The following is a 20,216-nucleotide window of genomic DNA, read 5'->3' as shown; positions in this document are numbered from 1 at the left end:
ATAGGGCAGGTTTTACTGAGATAAAACTGGAGTCAGAGAAACCATTTGTGGACTATTGAAAGTATTTGGGCTAGAAACTTTTGGAAGTGAACCAATACTCTGGTGTTATAATGATGACATATTAGAGAGATATTTTGGAGACAGCCAACAATGACCAATTTGACCTGGGAGATTATAGAAATTAAGAAGTTGAGGATGATATCAGGGTTCTGCCTTGGGTCTGTGGGTAGACTGATGGTGACTTTAATGGAGATAGGGAACACAGGAGACAGAGTAAATTGAAGGGGAAGCAGAGAGCTTGATTCCACTGTTACATAACTTGTACCTGTAATACTCAGGTGGCTGTGTAGGAGGTAATCCAGAGGTGCATATCAGTCACCTTGACTTCTAAGACTGTATTCTTCACTCTTATATTGTATGTTTTTCATTATTTCATCAAAATCATATTACCATGTTTTAAAAATTATGCACAAATAAAATTTAGATTATTCCATAGTATTCCATAATATAGGCATATTATAATTTATTTAATCATTTCTCTAGTTTTGCACATTCATTTCAAATTCTTCACCATTACACATGATGCTAGGATGAATGTCTTTGTGCTAGATCCTTCTTACACCTGATACATCCCTTAAGACAGATTCTCAAAGACAAAATTCTTGAGTTAAGAGCATGAACGTACTAAAGGCTCGTGATAAATATCAGCAATAGTTTTCCAGAAATGCGGTACCGATGTTTACCGCTTACTCTAAATTTATAGGATTGTCCATCTTACCATATTTCATGCAAGAGAGAAGGTATTACGAGAAACAGACTGGTGAGAAATGTTATCATTTTTTAAATTGCATCTTTTATTATCAGAGGGATGTTTTATATTAATTATATTTTTATGTGATGGTTAGACAACTGTACTTCTGTGAATTATTACATGATTTGCCGATCTTCCTTTTGTATCTTATTTATCTCATTGAATGTTATATGGTATAGCTTATTGTATATTATGTAGTGTGTGTTTATATACTTTAAGTATATTATTTTTGTTACATTAGTGTCAAATAGACTTTAGTCTTTTTTTTTTTTTTTTTTTTTTTTTTTTTTTTGAGAAAGAGTCTCGCTCTGTCGCCCAGGCTGGAGTGCAGTGGCGTGATCTCGGCTCACTGCAAGCTCCTCCTCCCAGGTTCACGCCATTCTCCTGCCTCAGCCTCCCGTGCAGCTGGGACTACAGGCGCCCACCACCGCGCCCGGCTAATTTTTTTTTTTTTTGTATCTTTAGTAGAGAGGGGGTTTCACCGTGTTAACCAGGATGGTCTCGATCTCTGGACCTCGTGATCCGCCCGTCTCGGCCTCCCAAAGTGCTGGGATTACAGGCGTAAGCCACCGTGCCTGGCCGACTTTACTCTTTTATGACTAGTCTTTTCTTTTTATTTATGTCATTTAAAAAATTTGGAGTTTTAATTTTTTATGAAGTAAACATCTATTACTTTATTATTTCTTTCATGAATTATTCAGATGTTATTTTTCTAAAACACCTTCCTTCATTTTCCTAGTTTCTGTGTGTTTCATATGATTATTGTAATTTTTCCTGTTTCTCTCTTCAGTTTGGAGCTCCTGATGGTGTATGATATAACAACATTTCAAAATCTCATCCTCCAAATCAGTCAATGGGCTTCTATACATTTACTACAGAAATTTTCATTGCACTGAATTTTTGTCTTGGCTTTTCTTTAGCTGGAACAGCACCAACTCCTTCCTGTATATGTATCTAAGCAAACTCATCTGTCAATTAGCACTTCCTCTAAGAATTGCTTTTCTGATCACTTAAAATTCCCCTACCACAATCACTTATTTTCTTACTTAAAATTTTATTTTCATTACTTTTAATATATTAAAATGTCATTTTAATTCTGTTTATTTCCTATGTGTCTTCTCAATTACATGTAAATTTCGTCTGACTAGAAACTGTATAGTCAACTTGTTTTTGAACTTCTCAATAGCAGCCCGACTCTGGGCACTCAAGGGAACATAGGATTCACTGAACTGAGGCTGAACGATGAATGTCACATAACCCCTGTAATCATTAGAGACCTCTGTGCACCAAGGAGTGACAGTTCATACTGAACTTCCCTCAGAGGTGAGGGTGCAATCCTGGCATGGCTTTGCTAAAGCTCTTTGTGTGAATCATTTTTTTCCCCTTTATCTCAGCAGTAATTTAAATCTGCAGCAACACCTGAAACACATTCATGAATGAGTAATGTCAAACACGATGACATCGTCTCACCTGTAACCACATTCCTGTGGAGACCATTCTCTGCAGTGGGGAGGAAGAGTCCACAGTTCTCCAGGGGTAGTTAAAGATCACAAAAAAATTCCACAACAGAAATGAAGGTGACAAAAGCTTTTGTTGCTGTCCCTAGGGTGGCGTGGCGGGGTGAAGACCCTGTGTAGCAGGAGAGTTGACTGTTCAGAAAATACTCATAGGCTTGTTTTTAAAGTTGCCAAGTCTTCTTTTTATGCCTACATTTGTATGCGTGATTCAGAAATGGACTTTGTTTCATTTGGAAAATTAGCAGAAATGCATGACAATTATAAACAAGACGAAAAGTACATATTTGCATAGTCTACTCTGACAATTAAACTATTTCATTGCATTCATATTTGACAAAGAGGCCTTTCACAATCCCCAAGGAAAAGAGTCCATTTTGGGGTAACATACACAAGCAGTAATAATGAAAAGAGAGATATAAACCAGTGTTTACAAAAACATGAAGAACTAATCTTAATTAATGGGTTCTTCAAATAATTAGTTTGTGGAATAGCTGTCTACATAATAATGAAACACATAACCAAAACTCAGAGTTCTTGAAAACCAGAAGTTTTTGTAGAAGCTCAGATGCCTTCTACGATGATAAACAGTGCATAGAGCAAAGGAAAATTAAATGTGAATGGCTCATAACCATTGCATAAAATTCCCTGAAAAAGCAAATGTAGAGGATAAACAGGAACGCACTTGTCTGGGTGCTCCATTTTCTTATCTTGATAAAGTGGATGTGTTGTATGAAATAGCCAGCAAGCCTTCATTTTGAAATTACACACTTTTATTTTTATTTATTTATTTATTTTGGAGACAGTCTTGTTCTGTTACCCAGGCTGGAGTGCAGTGGCATGATCTCAGTTCACTGCAACCTCTGCCTCCGAGGTTTAAGCAATTCTCCTACCTCAGCCTCCCAAGTAGCTGAGACTACAGGTTCCCACCATGACATCTGGCTTATTTTTCTATGCCTGGGCCTCCCAAAGTGCTGGGATTACAGGCATGAGCTACTGCACCTGGCCTGAAATTACACACTTTTAGAGCAGCTATTTTATTCCTAGCTTCCAAACAAGATCCTATTCCAGGGGAACAGTTCCACAGTTTAAAAACACTCAGAGGATGAAGTGATTCTATATAACCAATTGGTAGTGGTAGTAGTGTTAGTAGTAGTGTTAGCAGTAGTATCATTAGTAGTAGGAGGAGTAGTAGGAGTAGTAGTAGTAATTAGTGGTATTTTTCAGGGAGGAATGTAAATTCCTTGAACTCAGAAAGTCAAATCTAAAGTCTAACCTAGCTAGACCGAATGAATGAATGATCTTTTTCTTTCAAGTAATTCCAGTCATCTGTAAGGTTTTTTAATATGTAATTATTTTTGTGTAGTGCTTGGTTTAGTTGACAGTTGTTTTCCTCTTTTAAAACTACCTCTTCACTTATTGCTTCTGCTAGCTATAATAGCCATCTTAGTAGTAGAAAAGAACATTTGTTTGGGGTATACTATGTCCCAGGAATCATGCGGAGCATGATATATAGATAACACACATGTGTATGCATATGTATGTGTATGCTTACGCAGATATAGGTAGATTCTTATTCAATCCTCACCACAAACTTTTATGTTGTTTCTAGACATCTGGCATACAGTAAGAACTCAATATTAGCCAATATTAATAATGTTATTTTCCCATTTCACAGGTGAGAAAACAGAGGCTCTGGGAGCCTATGTAACTTTTCCAGGGGGCAAAACAGCATCCATATCCAAATCTTTCTGAACCACTATTTCAGAACATTTCCCATCTGCCAGATTACCGAACAACAGTGATGGAGTTTTTAGGGTGTTTCCCCTATTCAAAAGACCTGTATTAAATTCCAGTTTTAAGATCTTAACAAAGATATAGCCTATTTTTTGCCCTCAGACATGATTTTAAATTTAGACCTTGTGATGGAATGTCATTAGGGGATTTTGGTAATCCTCATATTAGTTTTTCAATCAGTAAATGATGTTTTTTCTTGAGTAATATTTCCCTAGTCATTTATTTTCATTCCTCTTCTGTTGGTCCAATAGGCCTTTTGTGAGTATAATGAGTTTTGAAAGAAATGGAGTGATATATTAATTAACCAAGCTAATTATCTTGGTGAGCCTTGATTTTTAAACCCCAAGGTGTATACATTATTTCTGAAAATGTGTGTTGGGAGACCTTGGTTGAGATGGTTTAGGCAGAGGGAACAGCAGCCAAGTAATACACAGCAGGAGAAGCAACTTTTGATTTTAGAAATTAGGGAAAGAGATTGTTGGGAATTTAATTCCTGGTGCTGTTTTGTTTCCCATATATAATTTCTGATACATTACAATTGCACACATAGTTTGTACACATTATGCAACATGTATCATGTATCAAAAATCACCTTTCACCATAAACTCAATGTCCTCACTGAAACTAACTCTCCAGGCTAGTACCTATCACAGATACCATTACCGAAGTAGCTCTGGTTTTTGATGCCATAAATTGTAGCTACTTAAAAGCCAGTAGTTTAACTCCAATTTGAAGAACAAAATGAAGCAGAAAGGATAGAGTAGCTAAGGTGAGATGTATGATGTTTTATTTCATCAGTAGCAAATTACATCGAATTCAGCTGAAAATGTCTTTCTCATATTTTCTTAATAGCACTTTCAATTGAAATAGACATATAGCAGAAAGATTCTTAAATGGCAACAACTATTGATCATGTTCTTTGCTTCCTGTCTAATGTACTAAGCAGTGATTTAGTGCTTTGCAGCAGGTATGGCTCTGCCCTCCAGCAGCCTGTTTTCTATGAGACTTACTGAAGGTGTGCGAACACCAATGAGATCCTGGACATCAGGACCAAGGATGAATGGATCTTGTGGGAAGGGAGAGGAAAAAAAAAACGTAAATTACAGGAGACCAGAGAGGGAGTCTGGATGATGACATTTCCCAGCTCTTCAGTGCACAAGAATGGTATATTGTTTTCAGATGTATTGAAGCTGCAGCAGTCTCCTTCTGCAAGGCCTTGCTATGTGTTTGGACAGAGCTAGCACCAACAGCGGACACACCAACTTCCTTTAAGATCTTTCCAATGCAAGGGAGGGCAAAGTCAAGCTGTTTTCTTTTGTTTTGTTTTTCCCTCCCTCCCTCCCTCCCTCCCTTCCTTCCTTCCTTCCTTCTTTCTTTCCCTCTGTTCCTCCAGCTTTAATGAAGTATGATCTGAACAAACACTGTCTATATTTAAGAAGAAGAATGTGATGTTTCTATCTATAGTTTGTTCTGGACTCATTCTTTGAGGCTTATTGCAATGCTCTCTACTCTTTCAAATATTCTGTTGCAATGAATGGGATTCTAATAGGTTGCAACCAAAAGAACCCTTTTTCTCTTTACATTTTGTTTGCATATGAAAATAATACACATTTGTAAAAGTTTAGCCAATATCTAGTTTTGAAAGTAAAAAGTAAATGTTTTCCTTTCCTCCCCGCCACCAATCATGTTCCACTGCCCAGAGTTGACCCTTGGCAACCCTGGAGGGTGTTCTTCAGGGGGCATTCAGTATGGCACATGCATCCATGGGCATACCACTCACATCGTGGTCTATGTGAGGGGCTCTCCCTGGCACCAGGCAGGACTCAGCCTGTATTGCTAAGCACGAAAGCCTAGAATAACATTAACATCTGTGGAGCCAGCAGGAGCTTTGGAGACCTCTGTCTTAGTTCTGTCACCAACTTGCTTTATGATGTTATGTGTGCCATTTGACTTCCCTATTTTTTTCTGCTAATTGAGGCATTAAAAGAAGACAAGTCTTCATGTTTCTGAAGACATTGGAAAGGAAGATTTCTAAAGTCTTTCCAGGTCTAAAATTCATAGATGTGCTGTGTATCTTTGTAGTAATTTGTTGCTTTGTAGCCAGAGTCCATAAACGAGGCTGTTGACACATAGCTCTCCAGATTTCATGATCTAACAAGAGAATTAATTTTTATTTATTATTTCAGTTCTTCCAAATTACTTTTTTCTGGTTGCAAATTAAGCTACTATTGCAGAAGCATTTTCCTTTATAAGTGCCACCTGTTTTTTTTGTTTTTGTTTTTGTTTTTGTTTTTGTTTTTTTTTTCATGGAAATCTATACTGTAGTTTGCATGGCTATTTCCAGTATTTATAGAATGTGTTGGTAAAAATCCCTTTAGTAAGAGTATTTCAGCAAAGATTTTATTTGAGCCATCAGGTTTCTGTCAGCTTTCTGCAGGTAAACTGGAGAGAGAAGGTGAGATGTATTCTCTGGACTTTTTTCCTTCCAGGGACTTCTCTTCTGCTTTCAGCAGCCTTCCCACGCACATGTGAAAATATGTAGGGAATGAGTATATTTTGGAAATGAGTTTTCCAGGCATAGTCAAGTCAAGCTGTGTGTTCTTAAGTGTATGATCCACATGGAAGTATAAATGATAGCTTCGGCTATAAGTTCAAGTGCATTTGAGGAATTTTTGGGCAAAAGTGTCTCCACATAGTGGAAGCTTGGTAAGACCAATACATATTAATAGCCAGAGATCGTTCAGGACTGAGGATAGCCATTCATCACAAACTATGTCATTTCCTGGGTGTTAGTTGTGTATTCTCTGCCCTGTGTGTATAGGGAAGAACATGTGTATCCACCCTCCCTGGAACCACTCAGCTCTGGCTGTGTACACACAGGGTGAGCCCACCTGAAGAGTCACTCTGTACTTCCATTTTATCTTGTTGGAGTTCATTTTTGTAGTGGCTTATAACCAGAAGCCAGTTTTGCACTCCCAGCATGTATTTGGCAACGTATGCAGACATTTTTGGTTGTCACACTGGAGAAGTCCTACCTGCCAAATAATATATAAGGTACACAATTAAATTTGAATTTTCAATAAACAATAAATAATGTTTAGTATATCTCAACTATCACATGGAACACATTTCTACTAAGAAATTAGTCATAGTTTATCTCAAATTTAGCTGGATGTCTTGGATTTTTATTGGCTCATTCTGACAATCCTATGTTAATAACGTGGTAGGTGGAGGCTATGGAGGTTGCTAAATGTTTTACAGAGCACAGGTCAATAAAGATTTATCTGAACCAACCTGTCCATAGTGATGAAGCTGAGAAATTCTGGATTATCATAATACTTTGTATGATAACAGAGTACATAGTCATGCAAAAAGCAATATGGATTTCTAGAGAAAACTGACAGCACTTATAAAAAAGGTACTTCTAAGGTAGGAGTTACATTTTCAACAAAGAAACAGAATAATTTTTCAGAAGCTAAATAATAAGTTAAAAGTCAATTCTCTTGTTGGATCACTAAATCTTTGACGCTGTGTGCACCTCCCTGGGTCCTCCATCATTTGATTTATTTTATAAGGACAATGAGCCCCTTCCTTTCATGAAAGTCTGGCATACAGTGTATATCTAATTGATTATTATTGATTGATTCAATGAATAAAACAATTTCTTGGGTTGAGAAACTATTAAGTACTAACCTTTCACACATATTGCTTCCAATTCAAACAAGGAGAGTCTTATACCAATTTTTCATATAGACAGACTGAGACTTACATTACAATATGCCAGAAATTATAGCACTAGTGCAGAGCAAAGGTGGAATTTGGTTAGAGCATGTTTCTTCCCTAAGGTTTCTATGCTTTCCCCACCAGAAACAGAAGGCCCAGGCAGCAAAAGATCTGTAATAGGGGAAGCATTGTTCTCTCTATGAGGATCGTGTGTCAGATCTTCAGGTTGTTTGCTCTCCCACAGACATTTCTTCCATGACTATATTTCTGTTCTTTCCCCATTTCTCAGTAATGAAACAGTGACTGCATATCCCTTTGGAGGTAGGTGGATCTATTTCCAAAGCTCTACCTGCTGGGAGACATCCACTACCTTCTCATGCTGCTTCTGTCGATCATCTGGTGAGCACATCAGGATGGGCACAGAAAGGACAGTTGTGACAGTCTTGGGCTCCTGGGGAGCCTGGCAGAGGCTTACCCTGCCTACAGACACTCCAATTTAGTAGCAATCATTGGACATTTTTACCCTAATAAATTTTAAAATAAAGAAATTTGCATCGTTTATTTTAAATTTGTGGGTAGGATTTCACACTCTAGTCATTTGCGTTTGCTGATGAGTGGAATAGCTTCCACCTTTTATGCTGCTGTGCAGTCTGAAGAAACCCAGGTTGGCATCTGCTCTTGTCACATGCAGGAGTGTGCAGAGCTCCAAGGAGACTCATGGTCTCTTAGGATGAAGGAAAGAGAAGAAATGCAGCATCCTGAGTCCCAGGCAAGAGTTTTGTGGCCAAGCATCATGGTCACTTGTCACATTAGGCAAAATATTAGTTATTCTTCATATCCATCTTTTTTCGCAGCTCACCTAAGTCAGAAATTGTCTGTTGTATTCATTATTACACTTCCCTCAGCATACTACACTGTCTTACACATAGCGAACATTGAGTGTATTCGCACTTGGAGTTTATACAGCGTATTTTGCAGAAGTTTGTCCCCTCCATTACTAAAAGTCTTACCATCTTCTCGCCTTTCACATCCATGTAAGAGTAGAACATCTTGTTACAGATTTTGTGTGTGTGTGTATGTGTGTAAAATGTTATACACACTTTTAGACTTCTATATTCATGTATGCTATCATCTGGTTCTCAAACCAAAATTATAAAGTAATATTTCCATTCTGAAGATGAGGGAACAGAAACTTGGTATATAAACAGGCACATCCCCAAGCTGCAATAGTTTATGAGAGGCAGGATCAACTTGGAACCTATAATCTCTTGACTTCTTTCCAAGGGATTTTTTTTCTCTGCTTTATAGGTCATGAACACTTAGAAGGACCCTCAAATGTTGCTTCACCATTATGGATCTTAATATGTAAAATCAGAATGTATGTTTTTTTAAGCCAACAAACATATAGCTAGGCACAAAAGAGAGATCCAATTCTATTTTCCTCAAATTTCTGGTTTTGCATCCTCTAACTGAAATATATAGTTTGAACAGATTCAAAGAAATTGTTTGACCAGAGGAAGGTGGTTTTAACTTGAGAATAAGAGAACCAGAAGGAATTAAGAATTCATACTTGCTTTTCTTTCTGAGATGAAGACAGGCTACCAGGGTCTTTGTCCTGCTTTAAGCATTGGTTGTCAGTGAATGTTATCATCTTGCCATATTCAGAGTGTCTCATAGATTCAAAGACTGCCCTAGTTCAAGGGGACTTGGGGAAGGGAGGAGAATACTTGAGTTATTTACCAAGGACACTGGTCAAATTTTAATAGGAGTCATAATGCAACTGAGCACCATATTATAATCAAGCAACTCTATTCTATTTGGGCATATCCATGGATCTATTGGGGGTAGAGTGACTGGAAATATACTTAACCTACTTATGCCATCATATGGATATGCTGCTTTTTCACCAAATCTTTGGAAGGTGTCTTGCAGATGCATGTCTGGGAGAAGTGTCACAGACTGCACCACTGGGACAGCTAATGTCAGACACAAATCTGTGTATCAGCTTTAATGCTGCCAGTGTAGTGCTATGTGTTAACTATTCGACTCCTCAAATTCTTGGCATAAATGCCCATAAGTCAAAATCAAATCTGCTTTATGAGGCGCACAGATTGCCTGCCTGGTAGAGCACACATGCTCATTCAGTTACGTGTGAATAAGAACCCACTTGGTCTATTAATTACGCCTCAGAATCAACGTGAAGCTCTAGGTAAGTGGCTGGTAGAAGATGAATAGATGGCTCACAGAGTGAAGTATAGTAATTGTCTTGAGGTTCTTGATGTGCAATTTAGTAAACTGAAATATAGTATTGTTCAGCCTAATAACAGAAAATCCTCTATCTGTGCTGAAGGGTAGCAGTTGCATGAGTCACTCTCATGTTCAGTAAAACAAAAGGACAACTCAACCAATTAGAAAGCTTGGATGCTACATTGCCACATGCTAACGCTATTAATAGGATGACTGCACATAAGCTGTGACTGAAATTATATAGTCAAGTCTTCTAATGGCAGTTACCGATAGTGAGAAAGGGTAGTATATGTGTAATCCCAATTCATATTTACTTGATGTACAATGCAAGTTGATGGAAGAAGAAACACCTAGTTCTAATGGGCAGTGCATTTTATTTAAGGCACCATCATTCCTCGCTAATATCAGGGGTTTAAGAATGTATGTGTAGGTGAGGGGAAAACTTGTTGCGATCTCCTGCTGCTAATGCCTTTATCTGTGATCTCATGCTCCACTTATGGGTGGTACATTATTTACTTTGGTGTGTTCCTGTCTACTCAAAAAATGTAATGAAATTCATTTTGTTTTATAGAAAGAAAGACCAAGAAAATAAAATATAGAAAGACCATAAAGTTGACTTCCATCTTCTACTTTTTTTCAGGATTGGAATCAAACTATGCAATACCAATAGCATCCTGTTTCTGGCAAAAAGGAGGAAGAATATAATGTTATGTCCCTTTAGGATCTTCTTCCAATCTTATACAGACGTTATTTTTCTTTGCAAAGGAAGCTGTTTACCTTTCATTCATTTCTCTGTGGTGAAGCCAGGACCAGTACTAGGCTAAACTGAGAAGTGATGAAATTAGACTTTCCCCTCTGTTCTTCCTTGGAATGACCATCAGGGATTTCACTATGGGAATGAGATATGTGGCAGGCACTGACCACAGGTACACTCCCAATATATGTGTGATCGAGGTTGAGTCATTTTCTTTCTAAACCTCAATATCCTTAACTATGAAATGAAAGAATAACATGCCCATTCATAACAGAGGGTTATTGTATCAATGATTTCTGACTTGGACCATACAGAATCTCATGGAAAGCAGAGGGGATGATGCAGATATAGTTTGAAGAAAGCACATCAGATGGTTCTAACATGTACTTCCTCATCCTCGAATGACCTATGTCAGTGGTTCTCGCAGTGTGGGACCAATGGGAGCTTGTAAAAATGCAAATCTTGAATCAGAAACTCTGAGGGTAAGACCTAGCAATCCATATTTTAACCTCTGTATTATTTTTATTTTCATGAACAATCACAACAAAGTTTGAGGACCACTGGCCCAGATGTGGATCCAAGAATGTGGTCACCTAACCACCTGTGTCAGTATCACCAGGAGCTTGTTACAAATGAAAATTCCTGTACCCAAACCAGCCCTACTAAATCATAATATCTGAGACTAAAGCCCAGGGATCAATGTTTTGACAAACTTCAGGAAATTCTAAAACCTGTTCATACTTACAAAGTTAGTCTAGAACCACTGTTCTAGAAAAGTGGTTGTTAAAACTAAGTGCACATTAAAATCGCGTGTGGGAGTTTTTAAACAATATCAGTGTCTGGGCCCCAACCATAGACCAATTACCTAGATTCTAATATCCAGTCCGGATTAAAAATTACTAGACTAGATTATCTTTAAGACCCCTTTCAGATTCAGGTTCCATGATTTTCACAATTTTGTATTGTTTGCTAAATGCATATTTTAATTCTCAATTCATAGCATGCTTTTCAATCCACACCATAGTTGATTTGTATCACATAGTACCCTACCTACTGGTAAATTCATGATAGGCTGGTAAATTGTCATTGGCTAAATCCATCACCATTTACAATACTATGAGCTACAAACAACAGGTGCAGCCTGAGAAGCTCATCTCTAAACCGTACCTTCAGAAAACGTGGTCCAAATAGATCTTAACTCCTATACCTAAGGCATCCTCGTCTTTCCATTGTGGTGTTGAATGACACTAGACTTCAGGTTTCACTTACTTCAATACTCTTTGCAACAGAATTAGGATGGTAATGATGATAATTATTATTATTATCTTTGAGACAGGGTCTCACTGTTTCCCAGGCTGGAGTGCAGAAGTGCAATCACAGCCCACTACAGCCTTGAACTCCTGGGCTCAAGGGATTCTCCCACCTTAGCCTCCAAGTAGCTAGGACTACATGTGTGCACTACCATACCTAGCTAATTTTTTAAAGTGGTTTTTTTGTTTTGTTTTGGTTTTGTTTGTTTGTTTGTTTGTTTGTTTGTTTTTAAGAGGTAGAGGTATTGCTACAGTGCCCGGCCTGGTTTCCAACTCTTGGTCTCAGGTGATCCTCCTGCCTTGGCCTCCCAAATCACTGAGATTACAGGTGTGGGCCACCACACCCAACCTCAGATTTGTAATTATTTTCCTTGCTACTTCTAATTTTTTTAAAAGCATAAGTCAGTGGGCAGCAGGTTTTGGAGGTCAGACCCGTAAGAATTATTTCTTGCAGCTTCCAGATCCCCATCCTAATGATGAACACCTGTGCTAGGCTTAGTCAAATTATACTGTTTCCCAGTAAACTCTGGTCTTCAAGGAAGCTGAAACCAGAGGAGCTCTAATAATACATGTTTTTAACCTGTGGTTTGGGCTTGAGCCAATGGCATCAAACAGAGAGCAGCTAAAATGAGCTGTTGCAAGTGAAGGTTTATCTAAAAAATAGTTAATGAAAAACTTTGAGAGCTGCAGGGATGCATGACAGATTGGCAACTCACTTTGAGAAAGAGACTATTCCCAGTTCCAAGTCCCAGACACACAGCCTGCGGGTAAGTCATCAGAAATAAAATAAGTGGGGAAACGGGACAGGGGAAAAACAGTACCCTCTAACATCTATCAACCATGCAAGCCAAAGCTAGTGATGAAGTTAAATAGACAACAATCCTTAGTGTTTATTTTCTGTTCAGTGAGGTTGCCAACCTGAGCTTCCAGAGGACTAACACCACAATTAAAGGCAGGCAGGTTCAGGGGAACACAATGAAAGATGGACCAAAACAGAGTATTTTGATGTTTAGATTGAAATCTACTATTGGCTAGGAAAGCGGTGTTTATTGTGTCTAAAGACAATAATACTATTATACATCCAGCAATTATGGTCACAAGGCCACTCAAACAAGTAGTGGTTTGTTTTGGTTGGAGAGAAAGAACCAAGGCTTTGCTTGCAGTATTGCTGGGTATATGGGTTTGGTTTTGTTGCAGTTTAGTGGGCTGTGGGCTTTTGCAGCCACCCTCAAAAGGATGAAGAAAATTTTAAACAGCTTCATGGTTGGTAACAGGAGTCCCCTGATCCCTTCAGGAAAACCAAAGATACTCAGGCCAGTAATTTAATCAGGAGAAGATTTATCAGCTGGAGTGACAGTTTTAAAGGCACAAACTCTCTGTGTGATTCTAAGCAGATATCGAGTCCAGTTGAGAAGCCAGTCAAACGGATAATTCTCGGAGTTCTCTACCAGCTATTCTGAGTCTGAGATCTGCCTTCTTATTCTGGCAAATCAGAACCAATGTTATTCTCCCAGATTTGGGGCATCATATCTATTATGGGTCATGGCGCCCCCTGAAGTCCAAGGCCTTTCATTTCCATCATCTACCTGGATTCCTGCCTGGTTATCTACTCTTCTGTTGAATGCAACCTATTCTACAATCCAGAGCTCAAACTATTCCACAACCCAGAGCTCTCTGGCCTCTCAGAGAAAAGGTAAGATTTCTAAACCTTTCCACAGATTCACATAAGTCAGGATATACCTTTAGATAGAAAATGTTAAGCTTCAGGCCACCCTCCCTGCTGAGTTCTAATGAGAATTCAGAGGCCAGCTTTCAGTGCATTCTGAGGAAGGAAAACGGTTCTCCTCTGTTGGCCCAGGAAACACACTATCAAATGCAAGCACCAATACTGAGGCTGATGAGTTGTATGATTCCAGGCAAACTGTAAATCCTTCCTGGGGTTCTCTATGCATTTCCCTTTAAAGTAGAAAAGAAAATAAATGCCTCCCTATTCTGCATGCTATTTGGGCAATAAAGTGCTACTGATTTGTGAACTTCAATAATAATAAAATAACATTGGAAAAACCTGCACCACCACCCCTACCCTCCCCCCCCGAAAAGACTTCAAACGTTTGATGAAGCTAGGGCTTCAAGCAAATTCGAAAAAAAAAAAAAAAAAATCAATAATTTGAGCTCCTCCTAATTTTCCTGACAATCAATTTTCTCATAGGATGCTTATTTTCAGCTTTACAATCTGCCAACTAGCTCCTCCAAACCTCATTTGTGACCTCTTTACAGGGGAAACCTAGAGGTTAATTAACAGATGATTGTTAGTTCCTGAAAGTCGCCCTGTGATTTAGTCCCGAGGTGGCCTAAGCATCTCCATCCCTTGTTAGGAAAAGACTCTCTGGTTCAATATTAATTTCTGTAGCTTTTACAATTCTCGTTGGGATTAACATTTAATCAACAGAGCAGTTTCCTTTTTATTTCATTATAGAAAAGTTTCAATAAAATAGAATGGTGCATTATACTGTAATGAATGACAAACACTGGTAAATTTTCATTTAAAAATCAGTAAGTTGAAACAAGCAGTTGTTTCATAACGGTTGGGTCATCTCAATTTAATGAACAGTAACTAAAAACACATTAAATAAATGCCTGAAATAGAAAGGGAGGCATAGTTATTGTCCCACGAGGCTGTGTGATCCTCTAAGAGAGGGCCTATGTTGTGTTAATTTTTCCTTAGCTGATGATTGGAGCAATACCAAGCAGTTACTCAATAAATACTTGCCAGATTGAATATATTAATAAATGCTTCTGTGTATAGAAAGGTATTTTCTTTTAGGAAAAAAGTTACTTCATTTTGCTAATTGCAGCCACCTCTCAATGAATGGGGATGATCACAAGGGATTATATATATATCTTCTTTTCCTTTTATAAATGTTTATAGTAGCGATTCTCAAACTTGTGCTTGCATGAAAATTATGTGGGGAGTGTGTAAAACAGTGATTTCTGGGCCCCACTATTAGAATTTCTGATTTAATATTCTGGGGAAGAGCTCCCAAAATGCATACTTCTAAATTCCCAGGAGATCTGATGCTGCATTCTGGAGATCACACTGAGAATCACTGGCTTATAGCATCTATCTGTATAGCATTGGTGGCAATTTCCATTTATTCATGTACAGGTGAAATCTTCCCTAGAGCAGGTCCTCACACGCAGAAAATACCTGGGGAACATTCGCTGACTGCACAGATAATTCCACCCTCATTGTGGGGAACGTAACACTATATTGCTGCTGTGTGCATAAATGGCTTTCATTCCTAGGCTCCCATCAGCTATGAAAGAGAGCATAGCAGTTTTCTGTTGGCCTTTTCTTTCATGTGATAAATTGCCATTAGAGTGCTACCCTAGGCATATATTAATTTCCTTGGGGATCTAACTTTGACTCTTCTGATGCCGCTCACAGTTGCTATAGCTGTGTGTATGACTCTTTGGCCCTTTCACACAGGGTGGCTGTCACTGAAGTAATAATAGAAGCCATTGCCATTAGAGCCTGCCAGTGGTATGGACTCTGTGACTCTACCTTTGAATATGTAGTATTTTTTATTTCTTTTTTGGAGAAAAGGAGGAGTTTGAGGAAAAAGTTGATTATCAAGGACAGCTTTACTGATGACAATCTAACTTTCTCCTAACTCTAGTTGCCCCCAGATAAATTTCCAGCATTGTTTAGTCAAGGCACTGTTTAATTTTTGTCTTCGTTCTACTGCCACCATTATAAGCAGACAAGAATTTGTCTGCTTTGAATTTGTATATTTTATTCCAATTAAACCTCTACATCTGTATTTGCTTTCATCTAGCAAACTGTTAATTGTAGGTGGCTTTGGATATATCTGATTGTGCTGGCCATGGAATATCTGTCCATCTCACGTAAAAAATGTGGGAAAATATTTTATTAGGAAAAGAATGGCCAAAATGGTTATGCGTTTTGATTGGGGTGTTTGATTTGTTTGCTTTTAAGTATTAGGGCTGGGCTTCAAGGCCTCATCAGCAGCTCCTCACCTTGTTTCCTTTCTGAGCAGTAGCATCAATTGCTATGTAACTCTTTAACTTAGGGATACATATGTTGGGGTAGTGCCTTAACTTTGAGGGTACGTACATTGGTAGTAGAATAGGATAGAGCTAATTTACTGATCCAGTTTTGTGGGTGGAGGATTTTACAACTTTGGTCCTATTACCAACATTTTCTTAGCAAATATTTTAAAGTTATGTTAAATAAGCCTGATAGTTGGATATTTTCATTCAGATATCTTAGAGCTACATACACCTATACATCTTTGCTCTCCTTTCAAATTTTGATGCATTCTTCAAGGAAAAGTTCATTCCACTCTCATTTGTGAGTTTTTTTCCCCAACATGAACTCTTAGGTGTTACTAACTCAATCATTCTTCTGGCACTCCATTACATACCATTTTTGTGACATTCTTTGTATTGTAACTTTTTATGTGTATAAATTTTGTCTCCTCAATTAGATTGCACACTTTTTCAATCATCTCTCATTTTACTACATAATTATTCAACATCTACTATGTGTAGTGCACCAAAATTGATGCTGGAAGAATACAGAGAGACAGCATATATGATCTTATATCTAGACTTTTGAAGAATTTATGATTTAGCGTTAAGGCCAAGTTGCGCACATACATACATGTACCATAAAAGAGTAACTGTCACAACAGCACATGAGTTAGGAATGATATAAATAGGATCCATATAAGTCTGTTTTTCCACTGGGCTTACATATTGTTTTATAGAAAAAGGTATGGAATGCCTATTTATTGTCTTCATATCTACATAAGGAATGTCCTTTTCTAATTAGGTTCAGTGTATATTGCTCAGGAGATGGGTGCACCAAATTCTCACAAATCACCACTGAAGAACTCATGTAACCAAATACTACCCATTCCTCAAAAACCTATGGAAATAAATAAATAAATAAATAAATAAATAAATTTGCTGTTATGTCAAACCTCAGAAGTGCCATGAAAACATTAATTATTTTGACCTAATTTGAATATATTTAAATTTAAACACACTTGATACCGAAATCCATATTGATAAAAAATATAAACTGAGATAAGGCTCTTGACCAAAACAAGCATCTTTCATAGTAATATGTCTTTAAATTAGCAATATGTCTTTAAATTAGCAATATGTCTTTAAATTAGCAATATTTTAAATATGTGAAGGGTATTTAATATTACATTAAATACCCTTCACATATTTAAAATATGTAGTATTTTTTATTTCTTTTTTGGAGAAAAGGAGGAGTTTGAGGAAAAAGTTGATTATCAAGGACAGCTTTACTGATGACAATCTAACTTTCTCCTAACTCTAGTTGCCCCCAGATAAATTTCCAGCATTGTTTAGTCAAGGCACTGTTTAATTTTTGTCTTCGTTCTACTGCCACCATTATAAGCAGACAAGAAAATCTCCTTTTGTTATTTAAACAGGTTTCTATAATTTTCTATTGAAAGAGTGTAAGGGGAGACTGATCGTCATGAAACCCAACATAATCTTCCCATTCCTTCTCCTTATTCTTCACCCTACCACATCCTTTATGATCCAGTGTTGCTGGTCTACTCATAACTCCCAAAACACTATATTTTTTTAGAGTCACGTCTGGCTCTTATTGCCTGTTGAATCTCTGCTTCATCCTCAAGGTGCACTTCGCATGAAACTCTCTGAAAAGCCTTCCTAAATTTTATGAAACAGAGGTATTTGTTCTCACTTTTCTGTGATGTTATGATCACTTTATATGATTTCATTAATTATAGTGTTTTTCCATTATAAAGCAATTATTGACATGTCTGTTATGTTCATTGGACTGTAAGTTCCCTGAGAGTGAGAACCTGTCTTATTCTTATTAATATCGTTAGCATTTTCTAAGACAGTATCTCTTGCTCATAATTGGTTGGCCAACTATATATTTGTACAATTAATATATGAATGAATTTATCAAATAAATGAGTAGGTGAATGCCTAGCTCAAATGTAATAAGTTAGTGACTACCTCTTGGAAAACTGAATGGATAATAAATAAATACAATTATACCAGATGCCATTCTATGGAATTTCTTTTGATCATATTTTCATGTTGTGATAGAAATATGTTTGAAAGTAGCATATCCCATCAATAGCAATTCATAGCTCAACCCAAATGTGTGAAATTAATTTCAAAATATGTCTGCTTTTGTTCTGGCATTTTTCAAGCTGAATATGTAGCCAGTATGTTCATCCTGTGCAATTCACAAGGGTAGCAAGGAATAAAAAATATGAAACTGCATTGTGCTATAAATGGTGATCTTGAAATCAATAGTATTGGCAGACACCAAAAAATGTGGATGATTTCTCTAGTACATTAAAATTTCCTAGACAAAACTTCCTATAAATGAAGTTATATTTTAAAGAACCAGTTGAAAAGTCACAGTGTGTCATAAACTTATTAGTTAGAATGGCGATTATTAAAAAGTCAGGGAACAACAGATGCTGGAGAGGACGTGGAGAAATAGGAACGCTTTTACACTGTTGGTGGGAGTGTAAATTAGTTCAACCATTTTGGAAGACAGTGTGGCAATTCCTCAAGGATCTAGAACCAGAAATATCCTTTGACCCAGCAATCCCATTACTGGGTTTATACCCAAAGGATTATAAGTCATTCTACTATAAAGACATATGAACACATATGTTTATTGCAGCATTGTTCACAATAGCAAAGACTGGGAACCAACCCAAATGCCCATCAATGATAGATTAGATAAAGAAAATGTGGCACATATCCACCATGGAATATTATGCAGCCATAAAAAAAGGATGAGTTCATGTCCTTTGCGGGGACATGGATGAAGCTGGAAAGCATCATTCTCAGTCAACTAACACAGGAACAGAAAACCAAACACCGCATGTTCTCAATCATAAGTGGGAGTGAACAATGAGAACACATGGACACAGGGAGGGGAACATCACACACCAAGGCCTCTTCCGGGTGGGGAGGTACTAGGGGAGGGATGGCATTAGGAGAAATACCTAATGTAGATGACGTGTTAATGGGTGCAACAAACGACCATGGCATAATGTGTAAATGTGTATACCTATGTAACAAACCTGTGTGTTCCGCACATGTATCTGAAAACTTAAAGAATAATAATAATAATAATAATAATAATAATGCATGGAATTCAAAAGTGGATAAATTCTGCCGGCCCTTGAAACCCAGAAGAAAGGGTAACTATTTGGGACTGGTAAAGTTCATCAGAATGCCTTCAATTATATGCTTTCCTAATGGGTGTAACTCTGACCACGTTCATCTAGGGATTACTATCTGAATTTGCATGGCATAGAACATAGCAGAATAACTTTCCATTTCTCCATCTCTACTGATCTTTTATAGCATCCCACTAGTTACAACTTAACTTGGAACCTTGTAGTTTTATAATTGCCAGTATAAGGATAGAACAAAATTCATATTCTAACCATTTACTGACACTGAACAAAATTGACCTTTAGAAAGTCAACTAGCAATGCAGAGAAATCACACCAAACTGTGACTTAAACATTTCTAGAAATTACTAACTTAATTGACTCAGTTACAGCTACGTTTAGAGCAAAGGATCAGTGAAAATGGCCCTGTCCTCGGCATTTGCCTTCTATAGATTTTTCTCAGGTGCATTCATTTATGTAGACTCAGTAATGGTAATTTGGTACTCTAATTTTGAATGCTGCTCTAAGTCCTAGAGCAGTGAATTATGTCTTTTCTTTCAAAAGTGAGATTTACTAGGAAAAGAACAAGCTTTTTTTTCTGTTAGAAGTTCATTACATTCAATTTTAAGAAGGCTTAACAAAATGCTAAAGAGTTTTCCTAAAGTAATATTTCTGACATAGCTTTTCTGTCATAAATTTTTTGCCTATTTAATTCTCTACAAAAATGTAAAACTGTGTTTTCAATTATTTTCCTGATCAACTTTGTTACATTAATACAATGAACTGCCTTTTCTGGAAGAAAATTACAATTTATTACATAAT

The 20,216-nt window shown here is 37.3% G+C and overlaps 1 protein-coding gene across 5 annotated transcripts in view; it reads left to right on the top strand.

Annotated features, from left to right (window-relative positions):
* Positions 1-20,216, top strand: part of DCC (DCC netrin 1 receptor) — a 1,219,717-nt gene that overhangs the window by 42,723 nt on the left and 1,156,778 nt on the right. For 4 of the 5 annotated variants that reach the window (XM_050767872.1, XM_050767869.1, XM_050767868.1 and 1 more), the window contains exon 1: positions 12,432-13,849. The exons of the other annotated variant lie outside the window; for it this stretch is intronic. In XM_050767872.1, coding sequence (XP_050623829.1) covers positions 13,699-13,849 — 151 coding nt within the window. In that variant the 5' untranslated portion in view covers positions 12,432-13,698. Of the gene's footprint in view, positions 1-12,431; positions 13,850-20,216 lie in introns of those variants that run through there. 5 annotated transcript variants of the gene reach the window in all.

Source organism: Macaca thibetana, chromosome 18, assembly GCF_024542745.1.
Source record: "Macaca thibetana thibetana isolate TM-01 chromosome 18, ASM2454274v1, whole genome shotgun sequence".
NCBI classification, from domain to species: domain Eukaryota; kingdom Metazoa; phylum Chordata; class Mammalia; order Primates; family Cercopithecidae; genus Macaca; species Macaca thibetana.
The sequence above is the reverse complement of the archived record's forward strand: the minus strand, read 5'-3'. Positions and strand labels throughout refer to the sequence as shown.